This window comes from Lygodium microphyllum, chromosome 30, assembly GCF_053477565.2.
Source record: "Lygodium microphyllum isolate KBCC chromosome 30, Lygodium_microphyllum_v1.1.10, whole genome shotgun sequence".
NCBI classification, from domain to species: Eukaryota; Viridiplantae; Streptophyta; class Polypodiopsida; order Schizaeales; family Lygodiaceae; genus Lygodium; species Lygodium microphyllum.
Window position 1 is genome coordinate 26006374 of NC_141164.1, and position 16992 is coordinate 26023365.

General features: G+C 38.3%; 1 protein-coding gene across 1 annotated transcript in view; it reads left to right on the forward strand.

The window, feature by feature from the left end:
* The window catches only part of LOC148009633 (synaptotagmin-2-like), a 45004-nt gene that overhangs the window by 21040 nt on the left and 6972 nt on the right, over positions 1-16992 (forward strand). Inside the window, exons 5-11 of the mRNA XM_087672509.1 lie at positions 15006-15124; positions 15234-15335; positions 15463-15537; positions 15618-15697; positions 15820-16063; positions 16226-16567; positions 16639-16770. Of these exons, the coding sequence (XP_087528635.1) occupies positions 15006-15124; positions 15234-15335; positions 15463-15537; positions 15618-15697; positions 15820-16063; positions 16226-16567; positions 16639-16770 (1094 nt within the window). The remainder of the gene's footprint in view (positions 1-15005; positions 15125-15233; positions 15336-15462; positions 15538-15617; positions 15698-15819; positions 16064-16225; positions 16568-16638; positions 16771-16992) is intronic.

A 16992-nucleotide genomic window follows, 5' to 3' on the forward strand; every position in this document is an offset into this window, starting at 1 on the left:
ACCCCACATGTATCTTTTAATTGCACATTTGATTAATCTTTTAATCAATCGTCAATTAAACATAAGCAAAGCATCAAATTTTCATGTCCTCGTGACATGCACATATTGTTTGACAATGGTGTCAACATGTATTTCCAGTAATGGCAACAGATGCTTTGGTACATTAATGTCTTGGGTTGCAAGGATTTCAAGGGGGTGGTTTGTCATGGGGACATGAAATTTTATTGCTTTTCTTAGCATTTAATTTAAAGTTTATCAAATGTGCTAATATGACTTGTACACGTGAGGTGCAAGTTAATTTCATAGTGTGGGATCTAGGACCCCAAGATATCAGTTGTGGTGCTGAAGACAAAAGTTGTAATAAGTTATACTTGATAGGTACTAGGTGGTATTCGGTGTCGGATTTTTGCCTAGATCAATTTATTGGCCACTAATGTTAGTGATGAAATTAGAGATTAGACATTAATTAATTAATTAATACCAGTCTAAAGGTCAAATATTTGCTCAGGGATACTTGGAAGAGAAATTGGTCTAGCTAATCTAATTACTATGATTGGTGAAATTAAATTTTGAGCACTAAAATAATTATTAAGTTAATTTTCGAAATCAAATATTTTGAAAATTAATCTAAGAAGCTGAATAATGTTGGAAAATGGAAAGAGGTTGTTTGAGAGTAAGGAGATGTTGTTGATATGACTTACAGCCACCATGGATAAGTTCTACAACAGACAACAATAGTTTGGGGCCCTCTAGATGTATGTGACAACAGTCCAAGGTCCTTCTAGCGTGTAGGTGATAGTATACAGGAGGGAGTAGCAGCCTTTGTGGTGGATCCAAGTTGTAGGTGACTGCTTCCATGGCTGTTTGAGTAGGGCAGCAATAGTTTTTTAACATTTCTCCCCATGAAACTTTGAAATTACTTTCTCTACAACATTTTCTCTCATCTCTCAGTCATCTCTCAATTTATTTCAGCAGAATCCAGCCATTTGAGTCATCAAAGATGGAAATATTGGAAAATCTCTATTGTAAATCCTAATTTACAACAAAAGTTAGGGTTTGTCAGCCACCTTAGGATGTGTGCTCGGAATTGAGGGCCTAGGACTTGAATTTCAGTATTGAAATTGAGAAATTTCAAGGAGATTCAAGAGGCCAGCCAGCCAGTATCAGATTTGGTGCTGAATTTGTCTTTCAAGGAGCAAGGTGAAGGGTAATCCTCTAGGAAACCAAGGGGCGAATTGGTTTGGAGGCTTGTTGGTCAGTTTTGGCATCAAGTGGCACTTGAATTAGCGGAGGAGGTTAGAGGATCACAGTTGTACTCCATTCATTTGCAATAAAAGTTGAAGAAATAATACAAGGGGCGCTAGTTTTGGGGGCAACATGCTTTCCATTCTTCAAGAGTAAAGTGGTAACATTTGCATTTTCAGCTTATGTGAATTCTATGCTTGCGGTAATTAGTGTTAAATCAGGTTATTACCACCCTATCCAAGGAGAAAGGCTACTTTCAAGGTTTCAATTAGAGCAAGTCCTGAGTGAAAATCAAGGGGAAAATTGCCCAATTTACTTGTTGATTATTGGAACAACAAAGGGCTTTTGGATCAGCCAAGGAGATTGTGGAATCTTGGCTTGTAATAAATCCATTGGCAATCGAAGGTAAATACATATCGAAAGGGGCGCCGTTTTTGATCCTAAGATAGTTGTTTGGCCAATAAGTGCTAGTGGTGACATTAGGGACTATTATTAATTAATTAAATAATGCCAATCTAAGGGTCAACATAGATTGGGGACCACTCCACGTTGGAAATGGCCTATCCAATTTAATTATGGATGCGCACATTTAATTTTGGGCAAGGTTAGACAGGTCGAAATTAAATTTTTAGAATTATTTCGTTTTAAAAATTAATTTGATGGATCAATAATGCTAAAAAATGGATTTAGAAGGTTGCCACTTGGCAAAAATGCCTATGCAAACTAAGAAAACGTTTTTGGGGACTGGGTCTCAATCATTTGGTCAATTTTTAGTTGCAGAGAGAGAGAGAGAGAGAGAGACAGAGAGAGAGAGAGAGAGAGGGTTGTTGGTCATTCTACGTGTGTAGGAATCGGCATTGGATGCATGTGACAGCCACTTGAGACCTTTTAGGGGCAAACGATAAAGGAGACACCTTTTGGGGGCTAGCAATAGGATTGTTGATCAGGCGACATCATTTTGGAGGTGCTTGTCTGTGATTGCATTAAATACAAGCTGGAGCAGCAGGCAGCATGCTGATTCAAGGGTTTTCTTGCAAGGAAAATCAGATTTCTCTCTCATCTTGGCTTTCTCTCATCTTCTCTAGTCCATTTTTAGGAAATCTCAGTTTATCTCAGCCATCTAGAGCCAAATCTGAGCTTGATTTGGTGGATATCAAAGAGGAAATTCTGCTGCAACCCCTTAATTTTTGCTGAAATTAGGGTTGACCAGCCAGTTTGGGACGTGTGCCATTGGTAGAAGGTATTGTACACAGAAATCAGCACCTGTAATTTGTGGTATTAACAAGGATTTCAGATGCCAAGCCATCCATCGTAAATTTGGGGCAGCATTTGGCCAGTTGGGGTTCAGTGGAAGTCTTGGGTGAAAATCGAGTAGCAAATTGCCCAATTTGTTTGTTGATTGTTGGAACAGGAAAGGACTTTTGGATTGGACAAGGAGATTGTGGAATCTTGGCATGTAATAAATCCATTTGTAATTGAAGATATAGAAGAAATACAAAAAGGGATGCAAGTTTTGGGGCCAAGAGGGTGTCTATCGTCTCAAAAATTTGAACATAAAGTGTGCATTTCAATTTATGCTTATTTGTTGATTGCTGTAATTAAGTGCTTGATCAATGAATTACCACTTTTTCCAAGAAGCAAGGTTGGTTTCATGGTTGCATTATTGGGATTTGAACTTGGGTCGCTTGGGAGAAAGCAAAATGGATGGAAGAGGATGACTTGGTAGACCATCCTCATTTGTTGAACCTGACTAAGCTTGGACTGACATCGGCTGCCTTTTGTTTAGAGCCGATGTCAGTCCAAGCTTAGTCAGGTTCAACAAAGCAGGGGTATGGAGCATTGCTTGATGCTCAAGGGGGAGGTAGCACTTCCACTCCACTAGATTTGGACAGCTTTTGTATATAATAGATCTCGCATGTATTTAGCATGCATCCAAGGTACAATGTTGACAATATTTCTTGCCATCATGTCACTATTTTGGTGTTCTAGCCATTATGAAATGTATGTAGATGAGTACAATTGTTACCGCGGCTTTGAGACTATACTTTTGCATCAATTTGAGATCAGTCTATGATCAATTTGGCATGAGTTTTTGCCTCAGTTCTAACATAAACTTCTAATTAGTTTTAGCTCAGTTTTTGATCAGTTTGAGAACCCTTTATGGTCACTTTTGGGATCACTTTGCATTAGTTACTGATCAGCTATTGCAATCAATTTGTGATCAGTTTGGAATCACATTTGCAGCAGTCTGTGATGATCAGTTCTCAGATCAGCAAGTGATCAAGTAATGATCAGCTTATGCTCAGTTTTCAATGGCTTATAGCTGGTTCCACGGGCTCTACAGAAATTTAGGGTTAACAACAGAATTCGCTTTGTTGTCCACTGAATTTGGTTGAGATTTGCTCCAAAAGGTAGAGATAAGTTGAGATCTCTTGAGAACGGATCGGAGAAGGCAACATAGAGCCAAGATGAGAGAGATTTGATTTTCTTTGTGAAAGAATCCTAAAATCTACTTGCTGCAGTTTACATTTAATGCAGTCACCTATTACCAAGCACCTCCAAAATGCTATCGCCTAATTAGGAATGTTGTTACTAGCCCTTGGAAGGTATCTCCTTGTTGTTACTTGTACTTGGAATGTCCCAGATGGTTGTCGCCTGCATCCAATGATGATTTTTGTAGGAGTAGAATGACCAACAACCTTCTCTCTTTCTCTCTCTCATCAGCTGAAATAAACTTAATGACTGAGACCAGCCCCTAAAAACGTTTTCTTAGTTTGCGTGAGCGTTTTTGCCAAGTGGCAGTCTTTTAAACCCATTTTTTAGCATTATCTAGCCATTAGATTGATTTTAAAAATTAAATAGTTTTGAAAATTAATTTCAACCTTTTTGACCTTGCTTAAAATTAAATGTGCCCATCCATAATTAAATTGGCTAGGCCATTTGCAGCTTGAAGTGGTCCCCAACGTTTGTTGACCCTTAGACTAGCATTAATTAATTAATTAATGCTAGTCCCTAGTATCACCATTGACACTTGTCGGCCAAACACTTGTTCTAGGGTCAAAATTGACACCAATTGACCACCAAAACTGTTGGCATAGCTTATCACAACTTTTGCCTTTGACATCCATTGTAGCCTCAAGGTCCTTGGCTTGTTACCATGAAATAATTGCCATGTGCATCACATATGCTAAACAACCTTGTATATTTGATCAATAACTTAATCAAATGTTATCAACAAGATTAGAGCATCTCAAAATTTCACGTCCTTTTGATAGAACTTCCCCTTGAAATCCTTGCGGTCGTCCTCGATTGCATTGTATAGTGCCAAAGTAAAAGCATACTGTACTTAAATTTCTATAAGGCATCATAGTCACAACATTGGGGATTGTTATCTAACCATTCCATATGGCTCAAATTTGCTGAAAATTTTCTATCAATATAAACATTAGATAACAGCGAGAAACAATCCAAAACTGTTACTAGGAACCCTTGGATGCATCCGTAACTCATGTTTCTCAACAGTTCTAACCGCACAACAATAGTAAAGCATATTCTCAGCATAAACCATGGCTGAAACTGTAAATGTCATTTACTAACATGTTGTTGTCCATGAAATCAGCTGTAAACCATTGAAAACTGAGCATAATTTGCTTATAAATTGATCGCTTTGATCAGAGAACTGATCACAAATTGCTCCAAATGTGATTTCAAACTGATAACAAATTGATTGCAAAAACCAATCAATAACTGATGCAAAAGCTGATGCAAAACTGATCCCAAAAGTGACCATAAAGGGTACTCAAACTGATAAAAAACTGAGTTGCTTCTCAGAATTTTATGTTAGAATTGAGGCAAAAACTCATGCCAAATTGATCATAGACTGATCCCAAATTGATGCAAAAGTATAGTCTTAGAGCCGTGATAACAACTATACTCATCTACATACATCTCATAGTGGCTAGCATACCAAAATAGTGACCTTAGGGTAGACATACTGTCAACACGGTACCTTGAGGCTTGGATGCATGGTGAATTCATTCAAGATTCACTATATACGAGAGCTATTTAAAACTGGTGGAGTGGAATTGCTACCTCCCCCTTCAACATCAGGTAATGCTTCAGACCCTTGGTTTGTTGAACTTGATCGAGCCTGAACTAAAGTCGGCTCTAAGTGAGAGGCATCTAGGTAGAGCTATAACAATTGAGAATGGTTTGCCAAGTCGTGCTCTTTTATCCATTTTGCATCCATTGGTGAATAGGTTTGAAACTTCACCAAGTATCTTTTGGAAATTTTATCTCTAATCTTTCTTTCCTTATGTGCCAAGATTTGCTCAGATATCAAGATCTCATCTAGCTCCTTTAACTTTCACCAGATACATCCTCTCGTATGTCACCACGAAAAGACCTCAATAAATTGACATGAAAGGCATTGTGTATTTGCCAATGTGGAGGTAATTTCAGACGATATGCCACGTCACTAATCTTCTCCAGCACTTGGAAGGGTCCATAGTATTTCATACTTAAACTTCAGATACAATCTCTCTCTCTCTCTCTCTCTCTCTTTCATCTTTTTCAGCCTTGCCTTTTCAAAACGTAGCAATATGTGATTGTCCTCACCAAACTGCAAAGCACGTCTATGGCGATCAGATGCCTTGTTTTGCTTTTCTTGTGATCTTTGGAGTGTATACTTTATCTTTGCATAGGTTGCATCCAAGTTTTCCACACACCGATCAGCTTGAAAGATCTTATTCTTAGTTTGCAAGACAGGTTTCTTCTTGCCACCCTCAACCATCTCAAATGGAGCTTTGGTAGTGAAACCATGCATCGTGTTGTTATAAGCAAACTTAACTAATGGCAAATATTGCTTTCATAGTGTCTTGTGGTTTGAAACATAGCATCTCAAAAGATCCAACACTGTGAATTTCGCTTCCTTACATTGACCATCTGTTTGTGGATGAAAAGATAAAGAGAATTTTAGTGTAGTACCCATATTCTCAAACAATCCCTTCCAAAATAAACTGGGCATCCGAGGGTCTTGATCATTGATGATCGACTTTGGCATACCATGATACTTAAATATATTCTATAAAAATAATCGTACCATATTATCAACCTTTATTTGTTTTTCTCATTGGAATGAAATTGATATGTTTACTAAACCTGCAAATGATAGTCTATATCCTATCATTCCCTAGAGGTGCCCTAGGAAGCTTAAAAATAACATCCATTGCAATGCTCTGCTAAGGCCTATCTGGAATAGGGAAGGGCTACAACAAGTCTAGTATCTTTTGCCTATCATGCTTTACCTTTTGACATATGAAGCATCTCCTAACAAATTGCTCTACATCATGCCTCAGTTGGCCAATAAAAGAAACGCTTCACTACCTTGAGTGTGGCATCAATACCTCTGTGTCTTAAATACAGAGGAGCATGACTTTCAATGATAACTCTAGGCCGCAATTGCTTTGTGACACAGTCGTCCATGTATCATCAAAAATCAATCTCTAAGCACAAAGCACTCATGCATTTGCCTATTGCAAAGCTCATCATAAACATTAGCAAAGTTTAAATTAGTAGCATATTGCTCTTTCATGGCATCTAACTTAGTGTGATAAACCATGCTGATGGTTGAAATTTGTGGCTTACGTGATAGTGCATCAGCCACAACATTCTTTTTACCATCAATATGTATAATCTGAAAATAAAACATACAGAGAGAATTTGCCTATCTCATATGTTTCTCTGGCAACTTTGTTTGTGTCAGAAAGTACCTCAAAGTCTGATGGTTTATTTGCATTGTAAAATCAGCTGTCATATATAATGTTTAAATGTAGACAGTGCATGAATTACAACCAAGAGCTCTTTCTCATAGACTTGTAAAATTCTCTTTGCATCGTGGAAAATTCGGCTCTCATAAGCCACAACTTGGCCATCTTGCATTAGAACAACCCCAATGCTCCTACCACATGCATCACATTGAACCACGAATGACTTCCCTAGATTAGGCAACACAAGCATAGGATTTGAAGTCATCTTTTCCTTTCATTTTTCAAATGTTAAAAATTTCACTATTGTCCATCTAAATGGCACATTTTTCTTTTGTAAAGCATGCAATGGAGATGCAATTTCAGCAAACTTGCGTACATACTTTCTATAGTAAAAACATAACCCCAAGAAGCTGCGGATCAAGTGCTTTCTATAGTATAAACCAAGTTCGTTGAAAGATGATTTTTCATTATTTTAGAAATGACAGTTGTAGATACAACAAGAATAGATTTTCCTTTTAACTTTACATCAAGTGCGAGTGTCTTTCCTTTATGTCGAATAGGGATCTCTTTTGCAAGTGAATCATTGCATACATATGGTGATGCCATGGCATACCAAGCAACAAACCCTCAAGTGGAGCAATGAAAAACTCTTCGTTGTTCACATATGTCCGTATATGCAACCGAAGCTTTCCGATGCATTGTGTGACAGGCTTTGCATGGCCTTTACATGCCATTCCAACTTTTTCCATGGGTTCCATCTCGTCCTCTCTGATGCCTAGACAGGTTGCCATGTCTACAGAGATGAAGTTGGCTCGTGCACCATTATCAAAGAATATCAATGTATGCTGATTCCTAATTTGCTCCATGCTCTGCATAGCTCAGTAGCATCATCATTGGGTTGATCACTAACAACATCGGGCACCAATCCCACTGATGTTTTAGGCTTCTTTTCCTTGGAATCTTTCTAATTTTTTGATTTTCCAGCTTGCTGCCTATTGGGACAGTCCCTTGCTATATGACCCTTCTGTTCATAAATAAAGCATTTATTTGCAGCTATCAATGCCCTATGCTATGCCAATGTTTTCGAGTCATTTTTTTGTTTTTTTGGGCTCATTTTAGGTCGATTTTTAGATTTGTCCATTTTCTTAGCTTTAAACAACTTTTTATTTGGCTTCTCCCCTATTCTCTAGGAAACTCGAATCCTTCCCATGCAGCAAAGCATTTGTTGTAGTAGCAGTCTCTATGAGTTGAGACCTGCTAGAGACGGCGGATTTAATGCAAAAATCCCTAATTCCTTTAGGCAGCCCATAAACATATTTTTTCACTTGCTTATGAAGGGATATAGAGCGATGAGAAGTGACGGGCAGTAATACATTCCAAAACTTCTTATTGTGTTGCTTCAAAATCTTGCATTTCTTAGTATCCAACTTATTCCAAGTTGTCATGATTTCCACCTCAAAGGTACATGTCAACCAATTCGATGTAAACATTTGCTTGAATTGTACCCATGTTGACGGTGCTCTACCTTGAATCAAAAGAGTGGACCACCACTACAATACATTCCCCTTTAAGAGAGTGGTGGCCTTTTGAATCTTTGAGGACTTACTGAAGTTTCCCCTTGAATAGGGTGCATAAAAATGTTGAATGAATGTTAAAGGTTTCAACCTATCTTCTACACCACTGAAGGACTCAAACTTCATAGCTTTTCCACCTTCATCATAGTCTTGTGCTACCCTTTTGGGTGTCAAGTTATACTTTGGTTGCTGCAAAAAGGATGCATTTGTTGAGTTTACATTAAAACCAACACCAAATGGAGCATTTGCATGAATAGCACTCATTCCTTGAGCTTCATAAGCATTCATGGGTGTAGATGCATTACCAAACATGCTACTTTGTGTCCTAGGCACCAAGCCAATGCTGCCATACAAGGGGTTTTGCACAGGTCCAGCCATACTTGAATACATTGGGCCAAGCACACTATGCATTGGCTGTTGCATACCATAGGGATTTGTTCCATACATTCCTGTATGCAATCCTTGTCTAGCCATTGCATGAAAAATTGCGCTACCACCAAAGTATTGTGGCTGCCTCATCATGGCATGCATGTTTGGCTGTTCAAAATCCATTGGATAAAACTAGCCTTCATCCTTGGAGACAGTGGTAATTCCTTGACTAAGCACTTAATTATAGCAACCAACAAATAAACATAAATTTATTGCACACTTTACCTTCAAAATTCTTAGACAATGGACACTCTGTTGGCCCCAAAATTAGCACCCCTTTCGGTATTTCATTATCTTCAATTGCCAATGAATTTATTACAAGTTCCAATTCCTGAATCTCCTTAGTTGATCTAAAAGCCCTTTGTTGTTCCAACAATCAATAAACAAATTGGGCAATTAGCCCCTTGATTTTCACCCAAGACTTGCTTTAATTGGATCCCAATTGGCCAAATGTTGCCCCAAATTTACAGCGGATGGCTTGGCATGTGAAATCCCTATCAATAACACAAATTATAGGTGCTTATTTCAGTGTACGATGCCTTTTATTGATGGCACGGGTCTCGAGGTGGTTGCTAGAAGTTTGGGGTTTACAACAGAATTTTCTTTGATGTCCACCATATTTGGGTAAGATGTGTTCCAAATGGCTGAGATAAGTTGAGATCTTTTGAGAATGGATTGGAGAAGGTGAGAGAAATCCAAGATGAGAGAGAAATCTAATTTTCTTGACGAGAATACCCTAGTACCACGCCACCAAAATGCAATCACCTAGTACCACGCCACCAAAATGCTGTCACCAGCCCTTGGAAGGTGTCTCCTTGCTATCGCTGGCCTTGGAAGGTCCCAAATGGTTGTTGCTTGTATAAGTAGAATGACTAGCAACCTTTTCTCTCTCTCTCTCTCTTTCTCACACCATTTGAAAACTGATTGAATGGTTAAGACCTAGCTCCCAACAATGTTTTCTCAATTTGCATGGGCATTTTCGTCAACTGGCAACCTTCTAAACCCATTTCTCAGCATTATCTTGCCATTAAATTAATTTTTAGAATTATGCCATTTTAAAAATTAATTTCAGTTCCTTTGACCCACCCAAAATTAAATGTGCCCATCCATAATTGAATTGGCTAGGCCATTTGCAACTTGGAGTGGTCCTTAACCTTTGTTGATCCTTAGTTCGGCATTAATTAATGAAATAATGCCGGTCCTTAGTGTTTCTGTTGATACTTATTGGCGAAACAATTGTCCTAGGGTCAAAATTGACACAGACTGACCACCAAAACCTAGTTAGCATAGCTTATCACAACTTTTGACTTTGACACCCACTACATCCTTAGGGTCCTTGGCCTATTACCATGAAATAATTGCCATGTGCATCATATGTGCTAACCATTTTATTGCAATTGTCACTTATACGCAAGAGAAGGGGAAAAATAAGTAAGGACTTATTAGAGCTATCTAGTCAGGCTTAGGACATAGTCATGAATATTGATATAGGCTACTCAGTGGATCTATTTCAAATAGATCGGCTTAATAGGTCTTAATTTTCGTAGCTCTTATTAAGAGGCATGATTGTCTAGATAAATTTTGTCCAAGACTCTAGATAGCTCCACCATAGTTGCCATCAATGTAACATGTTTTGCTTGTCAATTATCTTTGCCCTGGTTGACTCCAGATTTGATTGAGCCATGTGTAGTTAGTTGTTAGCTTTGTAGTCTATCAGTCACCTTGAAAGATGCATTGCCTTGCTTTTCCCTATATCTACTGCTACCTTGTGTATAGTGGAGCCTACTTAGCATTATTAGTTATGGTTGGCCCACCTACGAGGCGCTGCTTGCTATTGCTGTCATCCTACTTGACTACCCCGGCTTGTTGTGGGCCCATAATCCATGGCTGCCTTGTTGTGCAGTTGCCTTGGGCACATTGGTTCTTGTACACAAGTCTTCTTAAAACCAGCCTTCCTCCTCGGATAGGGTGGTAAATAACTTGATAAGCACTATTTATAGCAGAAGCTGTTTATTGAATCCAAGTCTTGGAGTTTACAATTTTTGGCACGCTTCTTGAGGTTATTGCTAAACCCTAATTTTTGCTGCAAATTAGGGTTTATAGCAAAGAAATCTGAAATTTCTCAGCCTTTGGTGATCTCAATGCTATAAACTTTGGAGCAAGGTTGTAGAAAAGCTCGGAGATGAGAGAGAATGTTGAGGAGAGAGAAAATTCAGACTTTCTCTGTGAAGAATTGAAAAAAATCTGTCATTTATTGCTACTGCCCTGTCTCAACAGCTTGTAGATGCAAAGAACTGAAGAAAATTAGTCATTTACTGCTGTTTCCCTGTCTCAATAGCTTGTAGATGCTGTCACTTGCTGTTGATTGGTCTTCTCCTGCCCTTGGCCGCCTTAGAAGGTCCTCCAATGGTTGCAAATAAGACCAACAACATCTTCTCTCTCTCTCTTGTAGACTGAATTCACTCAAATGCCTCTCTCCAGCCTATAGAGACGTTTTTTAGTCTTGCATGGGCATTTTTGACAAGTGGCAACCTTCCCAAATGTTTTTTCAGCATTTTTTATAATTAAATATTAATTTGTAGTCTTTAAATACTGAAAATTAATGTAATAATTATTTCAGTGCCTTGAAAAATAATATGACTAGCTAATGATTAAATATGGCTAGGCAACTTCCAGTCCCAAGTGCCTTTGCGCCATCTTTGACCATCTGATTGATGTTAGATACCATTAAACGCATCTTCTCTAGTGTCACCAACTGACACTTATGGCCAAATGAATGACCTAGGCCAACAACTAGCATCAAATACCACCAAGTACATGTGCGGCATAACTTACAACAACTTTTGCCTTTGACATCTTGTGATTTCCTCAGGTCATGGGCTCATAAATTTACTCTAACCCCAGTTACACCTCACATGTGTAACATTTACTTAACCATGTGGTTAAAAATTAATCCGCATGTTAAGTGAGGTTTAAAAAATACATGTCCTCATGACACTTATCCAAACCTCTGCCTGCCATGTGAATAGCCCGACTGATGTTAGTGGGTATGGGCATCTAAACCATTGCTCCGATTGCGTCCTTTCTCAGTGTCGCTTACGATCGTTTCTTGTCACTTGCCACCTTTCAGCCCTCATGATAGGTGTTGGTGAGACTCGTAAGCTTCATCACTAGATGTTTGCACTTGTAGCAATCTCAACGCTCTACTACTAGTGGGCCATTTATCCTCTTGATAATGCCATCATTGACACTAATATCCTTTGCAACAACACTACTCTACTGAGTATCTTTTAGTTGCACACGAGAGTCCTCTATGTACCATTGGGATGTCAACGTACAACATCCCCATTGATAAATTCTTGGGCATGTGCTTCTCAATATGGAAGGCGAATATGGAGCTCATCCTTGTGTGTAAAGGTGCGGGGAAGGTCTTGTCCACTGAAGAATCAGAGGATGTTTGAGATAACTTGCAACTTCATCAAGACTAGCTTGAGAAGAACAAGAGTGTTCTAGCCATCATAAGGCTTGGCCTCTTTGACAATCTTCTCTATTAGCTTGACCTCACGAAAACAACAAACAAGGTATGGGATGGCCTTCATACTACATTTGGAGGATATATTAATAACTCAGTTATTTCTAAAGATGCAGTTATTTAGTGTCTCCTCTAATCCTTCAAAGACTCTTATTAAGCAACATGTTGACCATCTAGCTCCCCTTTTTTAACAATTAACTACATTGAATAGTTGTTTGAATGACAACGACAAGAAGGCTATGTCCTCCTCAATAGCCTTTCGAGAGAAGCAAAATTCACTAATTTTGTGACAGCCCTTAAAGTGGCTTGGGAGGTGAAGTACGAGGAGATGGTCGCTATCCTCTTGGATGATGAATGGGCAAGGATGTAGACATAGTCCTTGGAGCTTTCTACACTAAGAACCAACCAACCAAATGTAGATATTGCAAACATATTGGTCACACGGTTGACCAAGCTACAAAAAAAGGACAAGCAACACACACATCATGTGGTTGCTCATTCATTATTTGTTAGTTACCCAAAGCAGCCACCCAAAGCAACACACACATCATGTGGTTGCTCATTCATTATTTGTTAGTTACCCAAAGCAGCCACCCACTACTTTCGATAAGGCTCTTAAAGCTTTTGTTCAATCATTGTCTTTATGCAATGATGAAAAACATTTTCAATATACCTTTTAAAAATCTTTTTCTTTGAAAATAAAAATGTTTTGGAAATTAGACACTGACCATGCCTCCACGTGTTAAGACCTTTCCAACGCATATATTTCATGTTTGGAGTACTTTGCTCAGATTTTTATCCAAAAAGTTGTGTATTCTCTCCTTTTTATGATTCTATTAGGGGAGTTATGTTTCAAGGGGGTTGTAACCACTTCTTACATGACCTTTGAGTTGAGCCCAAAAGCTATACTTGGGTATTCAGCCTTGGGTCACCGAGTGTCTCTAAGCAATACTAGATTCTTTTCAGCCTTTGAGCCATCCACACGTACCTTTGAACCATGTCTTCAGATCCTTGAGCCTTTGAACCATGCCTAACTTTGGGTCCTTGAGCTTATTGGTAGACCATGTCATGCCCATGTTGCATCTCTCATTTTTATGTATTTGCTTTCCATAATCTGTTGTAGATTGTGTCTATGTGAGGTAAGACCTTACCATTGGTATTTTTCATTTTATGTTTTGTCTCACAGTTGCAATCACCCAATGACACGAAGGGGGGGTTTGTTAGTTATATCTACACCCTCTGTATGTGTGAACAAACCTCAGTGTGTTAGATAGCCTAGGGTTAGGGTTTGGGGGAATCTCAAGGCTATAAACTAAACCCCTAGCGTTGTACTTTTAATCATTACTCATGGTTGTGAGGTCAACACTTCCAAAGCATGCACACTACCATTTTAGTCTAAGTGATGATTATGCTTGCTTGCCATTTTGAGTCCTCAATTTTGACATATATGATTTACTTTTGGGCCTTGAGCCTTGTACTACATATTCAATCATTTTATTTTCAACATTTTATTCAATAGTGTTATATTCAACAGTTTAGGCTTAAGCTTCTATACATAACAGTTTACTGTTTAGCTTTGTTTTCAAGTTCATTATATTTTTTGTGTATGGTATAGCCTATATATCATATATGACATTTGAGTCGTGAAATGTCACGTCACTTTACTTCAGTCTTCAGTCTTGACTCTTGAGTCTTCATGGCACATGCTTTTTGTCATTTATGGTAGAATTGCAATGTTCTTTGAACAATGAAATCCAAATATTAACAATCTGATTAGTTTTTTTCTTTGAGAGAAGAAAAATTCTATCAGAAAATCCCCTCAGGACAATGTATCCCATGGCAATACAAATACAAACAGCCCTGCAAGGGATATCAAAACCTTTTTTTAAAAAAAAGGTCATGTACACACATTTTCCAGGATAGGTATTACATTGGAAATTTGAAGGTGACATTTCAGTTAGGAAATTCACTGCTTTGAAGATGAAAAAGCACACAGCTAGCATTGATAACACCTTTAAAAACAATAGTCTGATATTTCTTTGCCAATAAGGGCTGAATATATGCTTCACGCATGTGTCTGTGATAAGATGTGACATGGAAAAATCTCAAGATAAATCTTTGTTTTCAAAGCAATTGACAATGAAAGATAACAGTTTTCCCTTCAAGTTTGTCGAAGAATTCACTTTGTGATTCCTTTAGATAATGTGATTGTATGGAAAGCTACTGATTCATCAAAAATAAAATTGTTACTAGATGCCTGGAATGCATCAAATTTTGCTATGCAGATTTTATTGTTACTTACCTTGTTGCACTCCTTTTAAAGTTTAGGAATAAAAGCCTTTGACACACAAGAATCTGAAATGATTATTGAACCTGCTCTAGATGCCTGGAATGCATAAAATTTTGCTATGCAGATTTTATTGTTACTTACCTTGTCGCACTCCTTTTAAAGTTTAGGAATAAAAGCCTTTGACACACAAGAATCTGAAATGATTATTGAACCTGCTCTAAAGTGGGCTGGAAATCCAAACATTCTTGTATCCGTGAAAGCATTTGGTCTGAAAGCAACACTTCAGGTGCTTTCTCTATTGGTATTTGCAGTGATTGTCTCTTCTATCACTTTTGCATTTTATATGCTATTGTTATGGTGCTTTTACAGCTGTGTGACTATGTTTTGAAACACAGTTGGTGGATCTGCAAGTGTTTGCTGTCACTCGAGTAACTTTCAAGCCATTGGTTCCCAGTTTCCCATGTTTCTCCAAAATAGTTGTCTCCCTGATGGAAAAGGTTTGTTATATTTGTTCTATGTTACCTTGTGTGTTTAAGTTTCTCTTTTGTTTAAGGATATGAGTTACTGTAATCTTTTTGTTTTGATTGGGGTCAATTGATGGTTTTCAATATCTTCATGAACTAGCCACATATTGACTTTGGCTTAAAGCTACTTGGAGGTGATTTGATGGCGATTCCTGGTCTTTATGGTTTTGTACAGGTATAGTGATGTGAATTGTTGTCAATCGCCTTTTCTTGGTTCTGTGCAAGTTTGTACAGCTTCTTAACTGCACTTTTCAGGATCTCATCAAAGAGGAAATAGCAAAATTGTATCTATGGCCAAAGACACTGGAAGTACCTGTCTTGGATGAGTCTAAAGTGTAAGTAATTTTTGCTCTCTCTTTCTAATGCATACTAATAACAGCCTGTGTAATGACACGTTAAAGGTCTCAAATGCTAGTATTTCTCATCTGCTGACCCTGTATGTAATTTTTGTTGGCAGTGCTATCAAAAAACCTGTGGGAATACTTTATGTGAAAGTCCTATATGCTAGAAATTTAAGGAAGGCTGACATATTGGGTAAATCTGATCCATATGTGAAACTATCACTTGGTCAAGGATCTCTTTCAAGAAAGACAAAAGTGCAGATGAACACACTGAACCCTGACTGGAATGAAACACACACTTTTGTGGTGCAAGATCCTGTCTCTCAAGTTCTGGAGATTCACGTGTATGACTGGGATAAGGTAAGCTCCTTTGTCTGCCTCAGTAGTGAAGATTTTGGTGCTTTCGATTTTCACACAGGTTAGAAAGGGTGGGTAGTAATAAAGAATTATCCATGTCTTATATCTGAAGGATAGGATAGGAATGTGTGGTGAAGCTAATGGTTCAAGGTGTTTCACTTGCAGGCTTCAGCGCATGATAAACTGGGCATGCAGGTAGTGCCGCTGGAAATGTTGACACCAGATGCACCAAATCTTGTCACGCTAGACCTGAAAAAGAACATGGATGCCAATGATCCTTCAAATCAAAAATCCCGTGGGCAACTTGCTCTCGAGCTCTTGTACAAACCTTTTAAGGAAGATGACAACATACCTCTTGAGGATGAAGCAGAGAAAGCACCAGAAGGAACACCTGCAACTGGAGGCTTATTAGTGGTTGATGTGCATAAAGCAGTGGATTTGGAGGGAAAACATCACACAAATCCTTATGTGAAGGCTATTTTCAGAGGCATTGAACGTAAGACAAAGGTAAGAATCCTACTGAGTCAGGAAGCTTAGGTTTGGGTGCTTCTTTCTGAGATTTTTTGGGCATTTTACAGCCTTTGAAAAAGACTCGGGATCCTCAATGGCCAGATGGAAGGTTTGAGTTTGTTTGTGATGAACCTCCAGTCAATGACAAAATCAGAATAGAAGTGATGAGCAAAGGCATGGGCTTAGGATTACACTCACGGGTAACTATGCCAAAACCACCTGAATTTAATCATTAACATTTTTTAATTGCTTGTTGAACTTCTATCAGTTGTTTTGTCTTTTCCTCTATGGTTCCTCTGACAATCAAGCAAAAGGATTCTGTTTAATTCTCAAGTTTGAAATGGTCAATTACACAATCTTTATCTTCTCTGATCTAAAAAAGCTGAAATGTGAAGTTTTGTCCATGTGAAGTTCATTGTTGC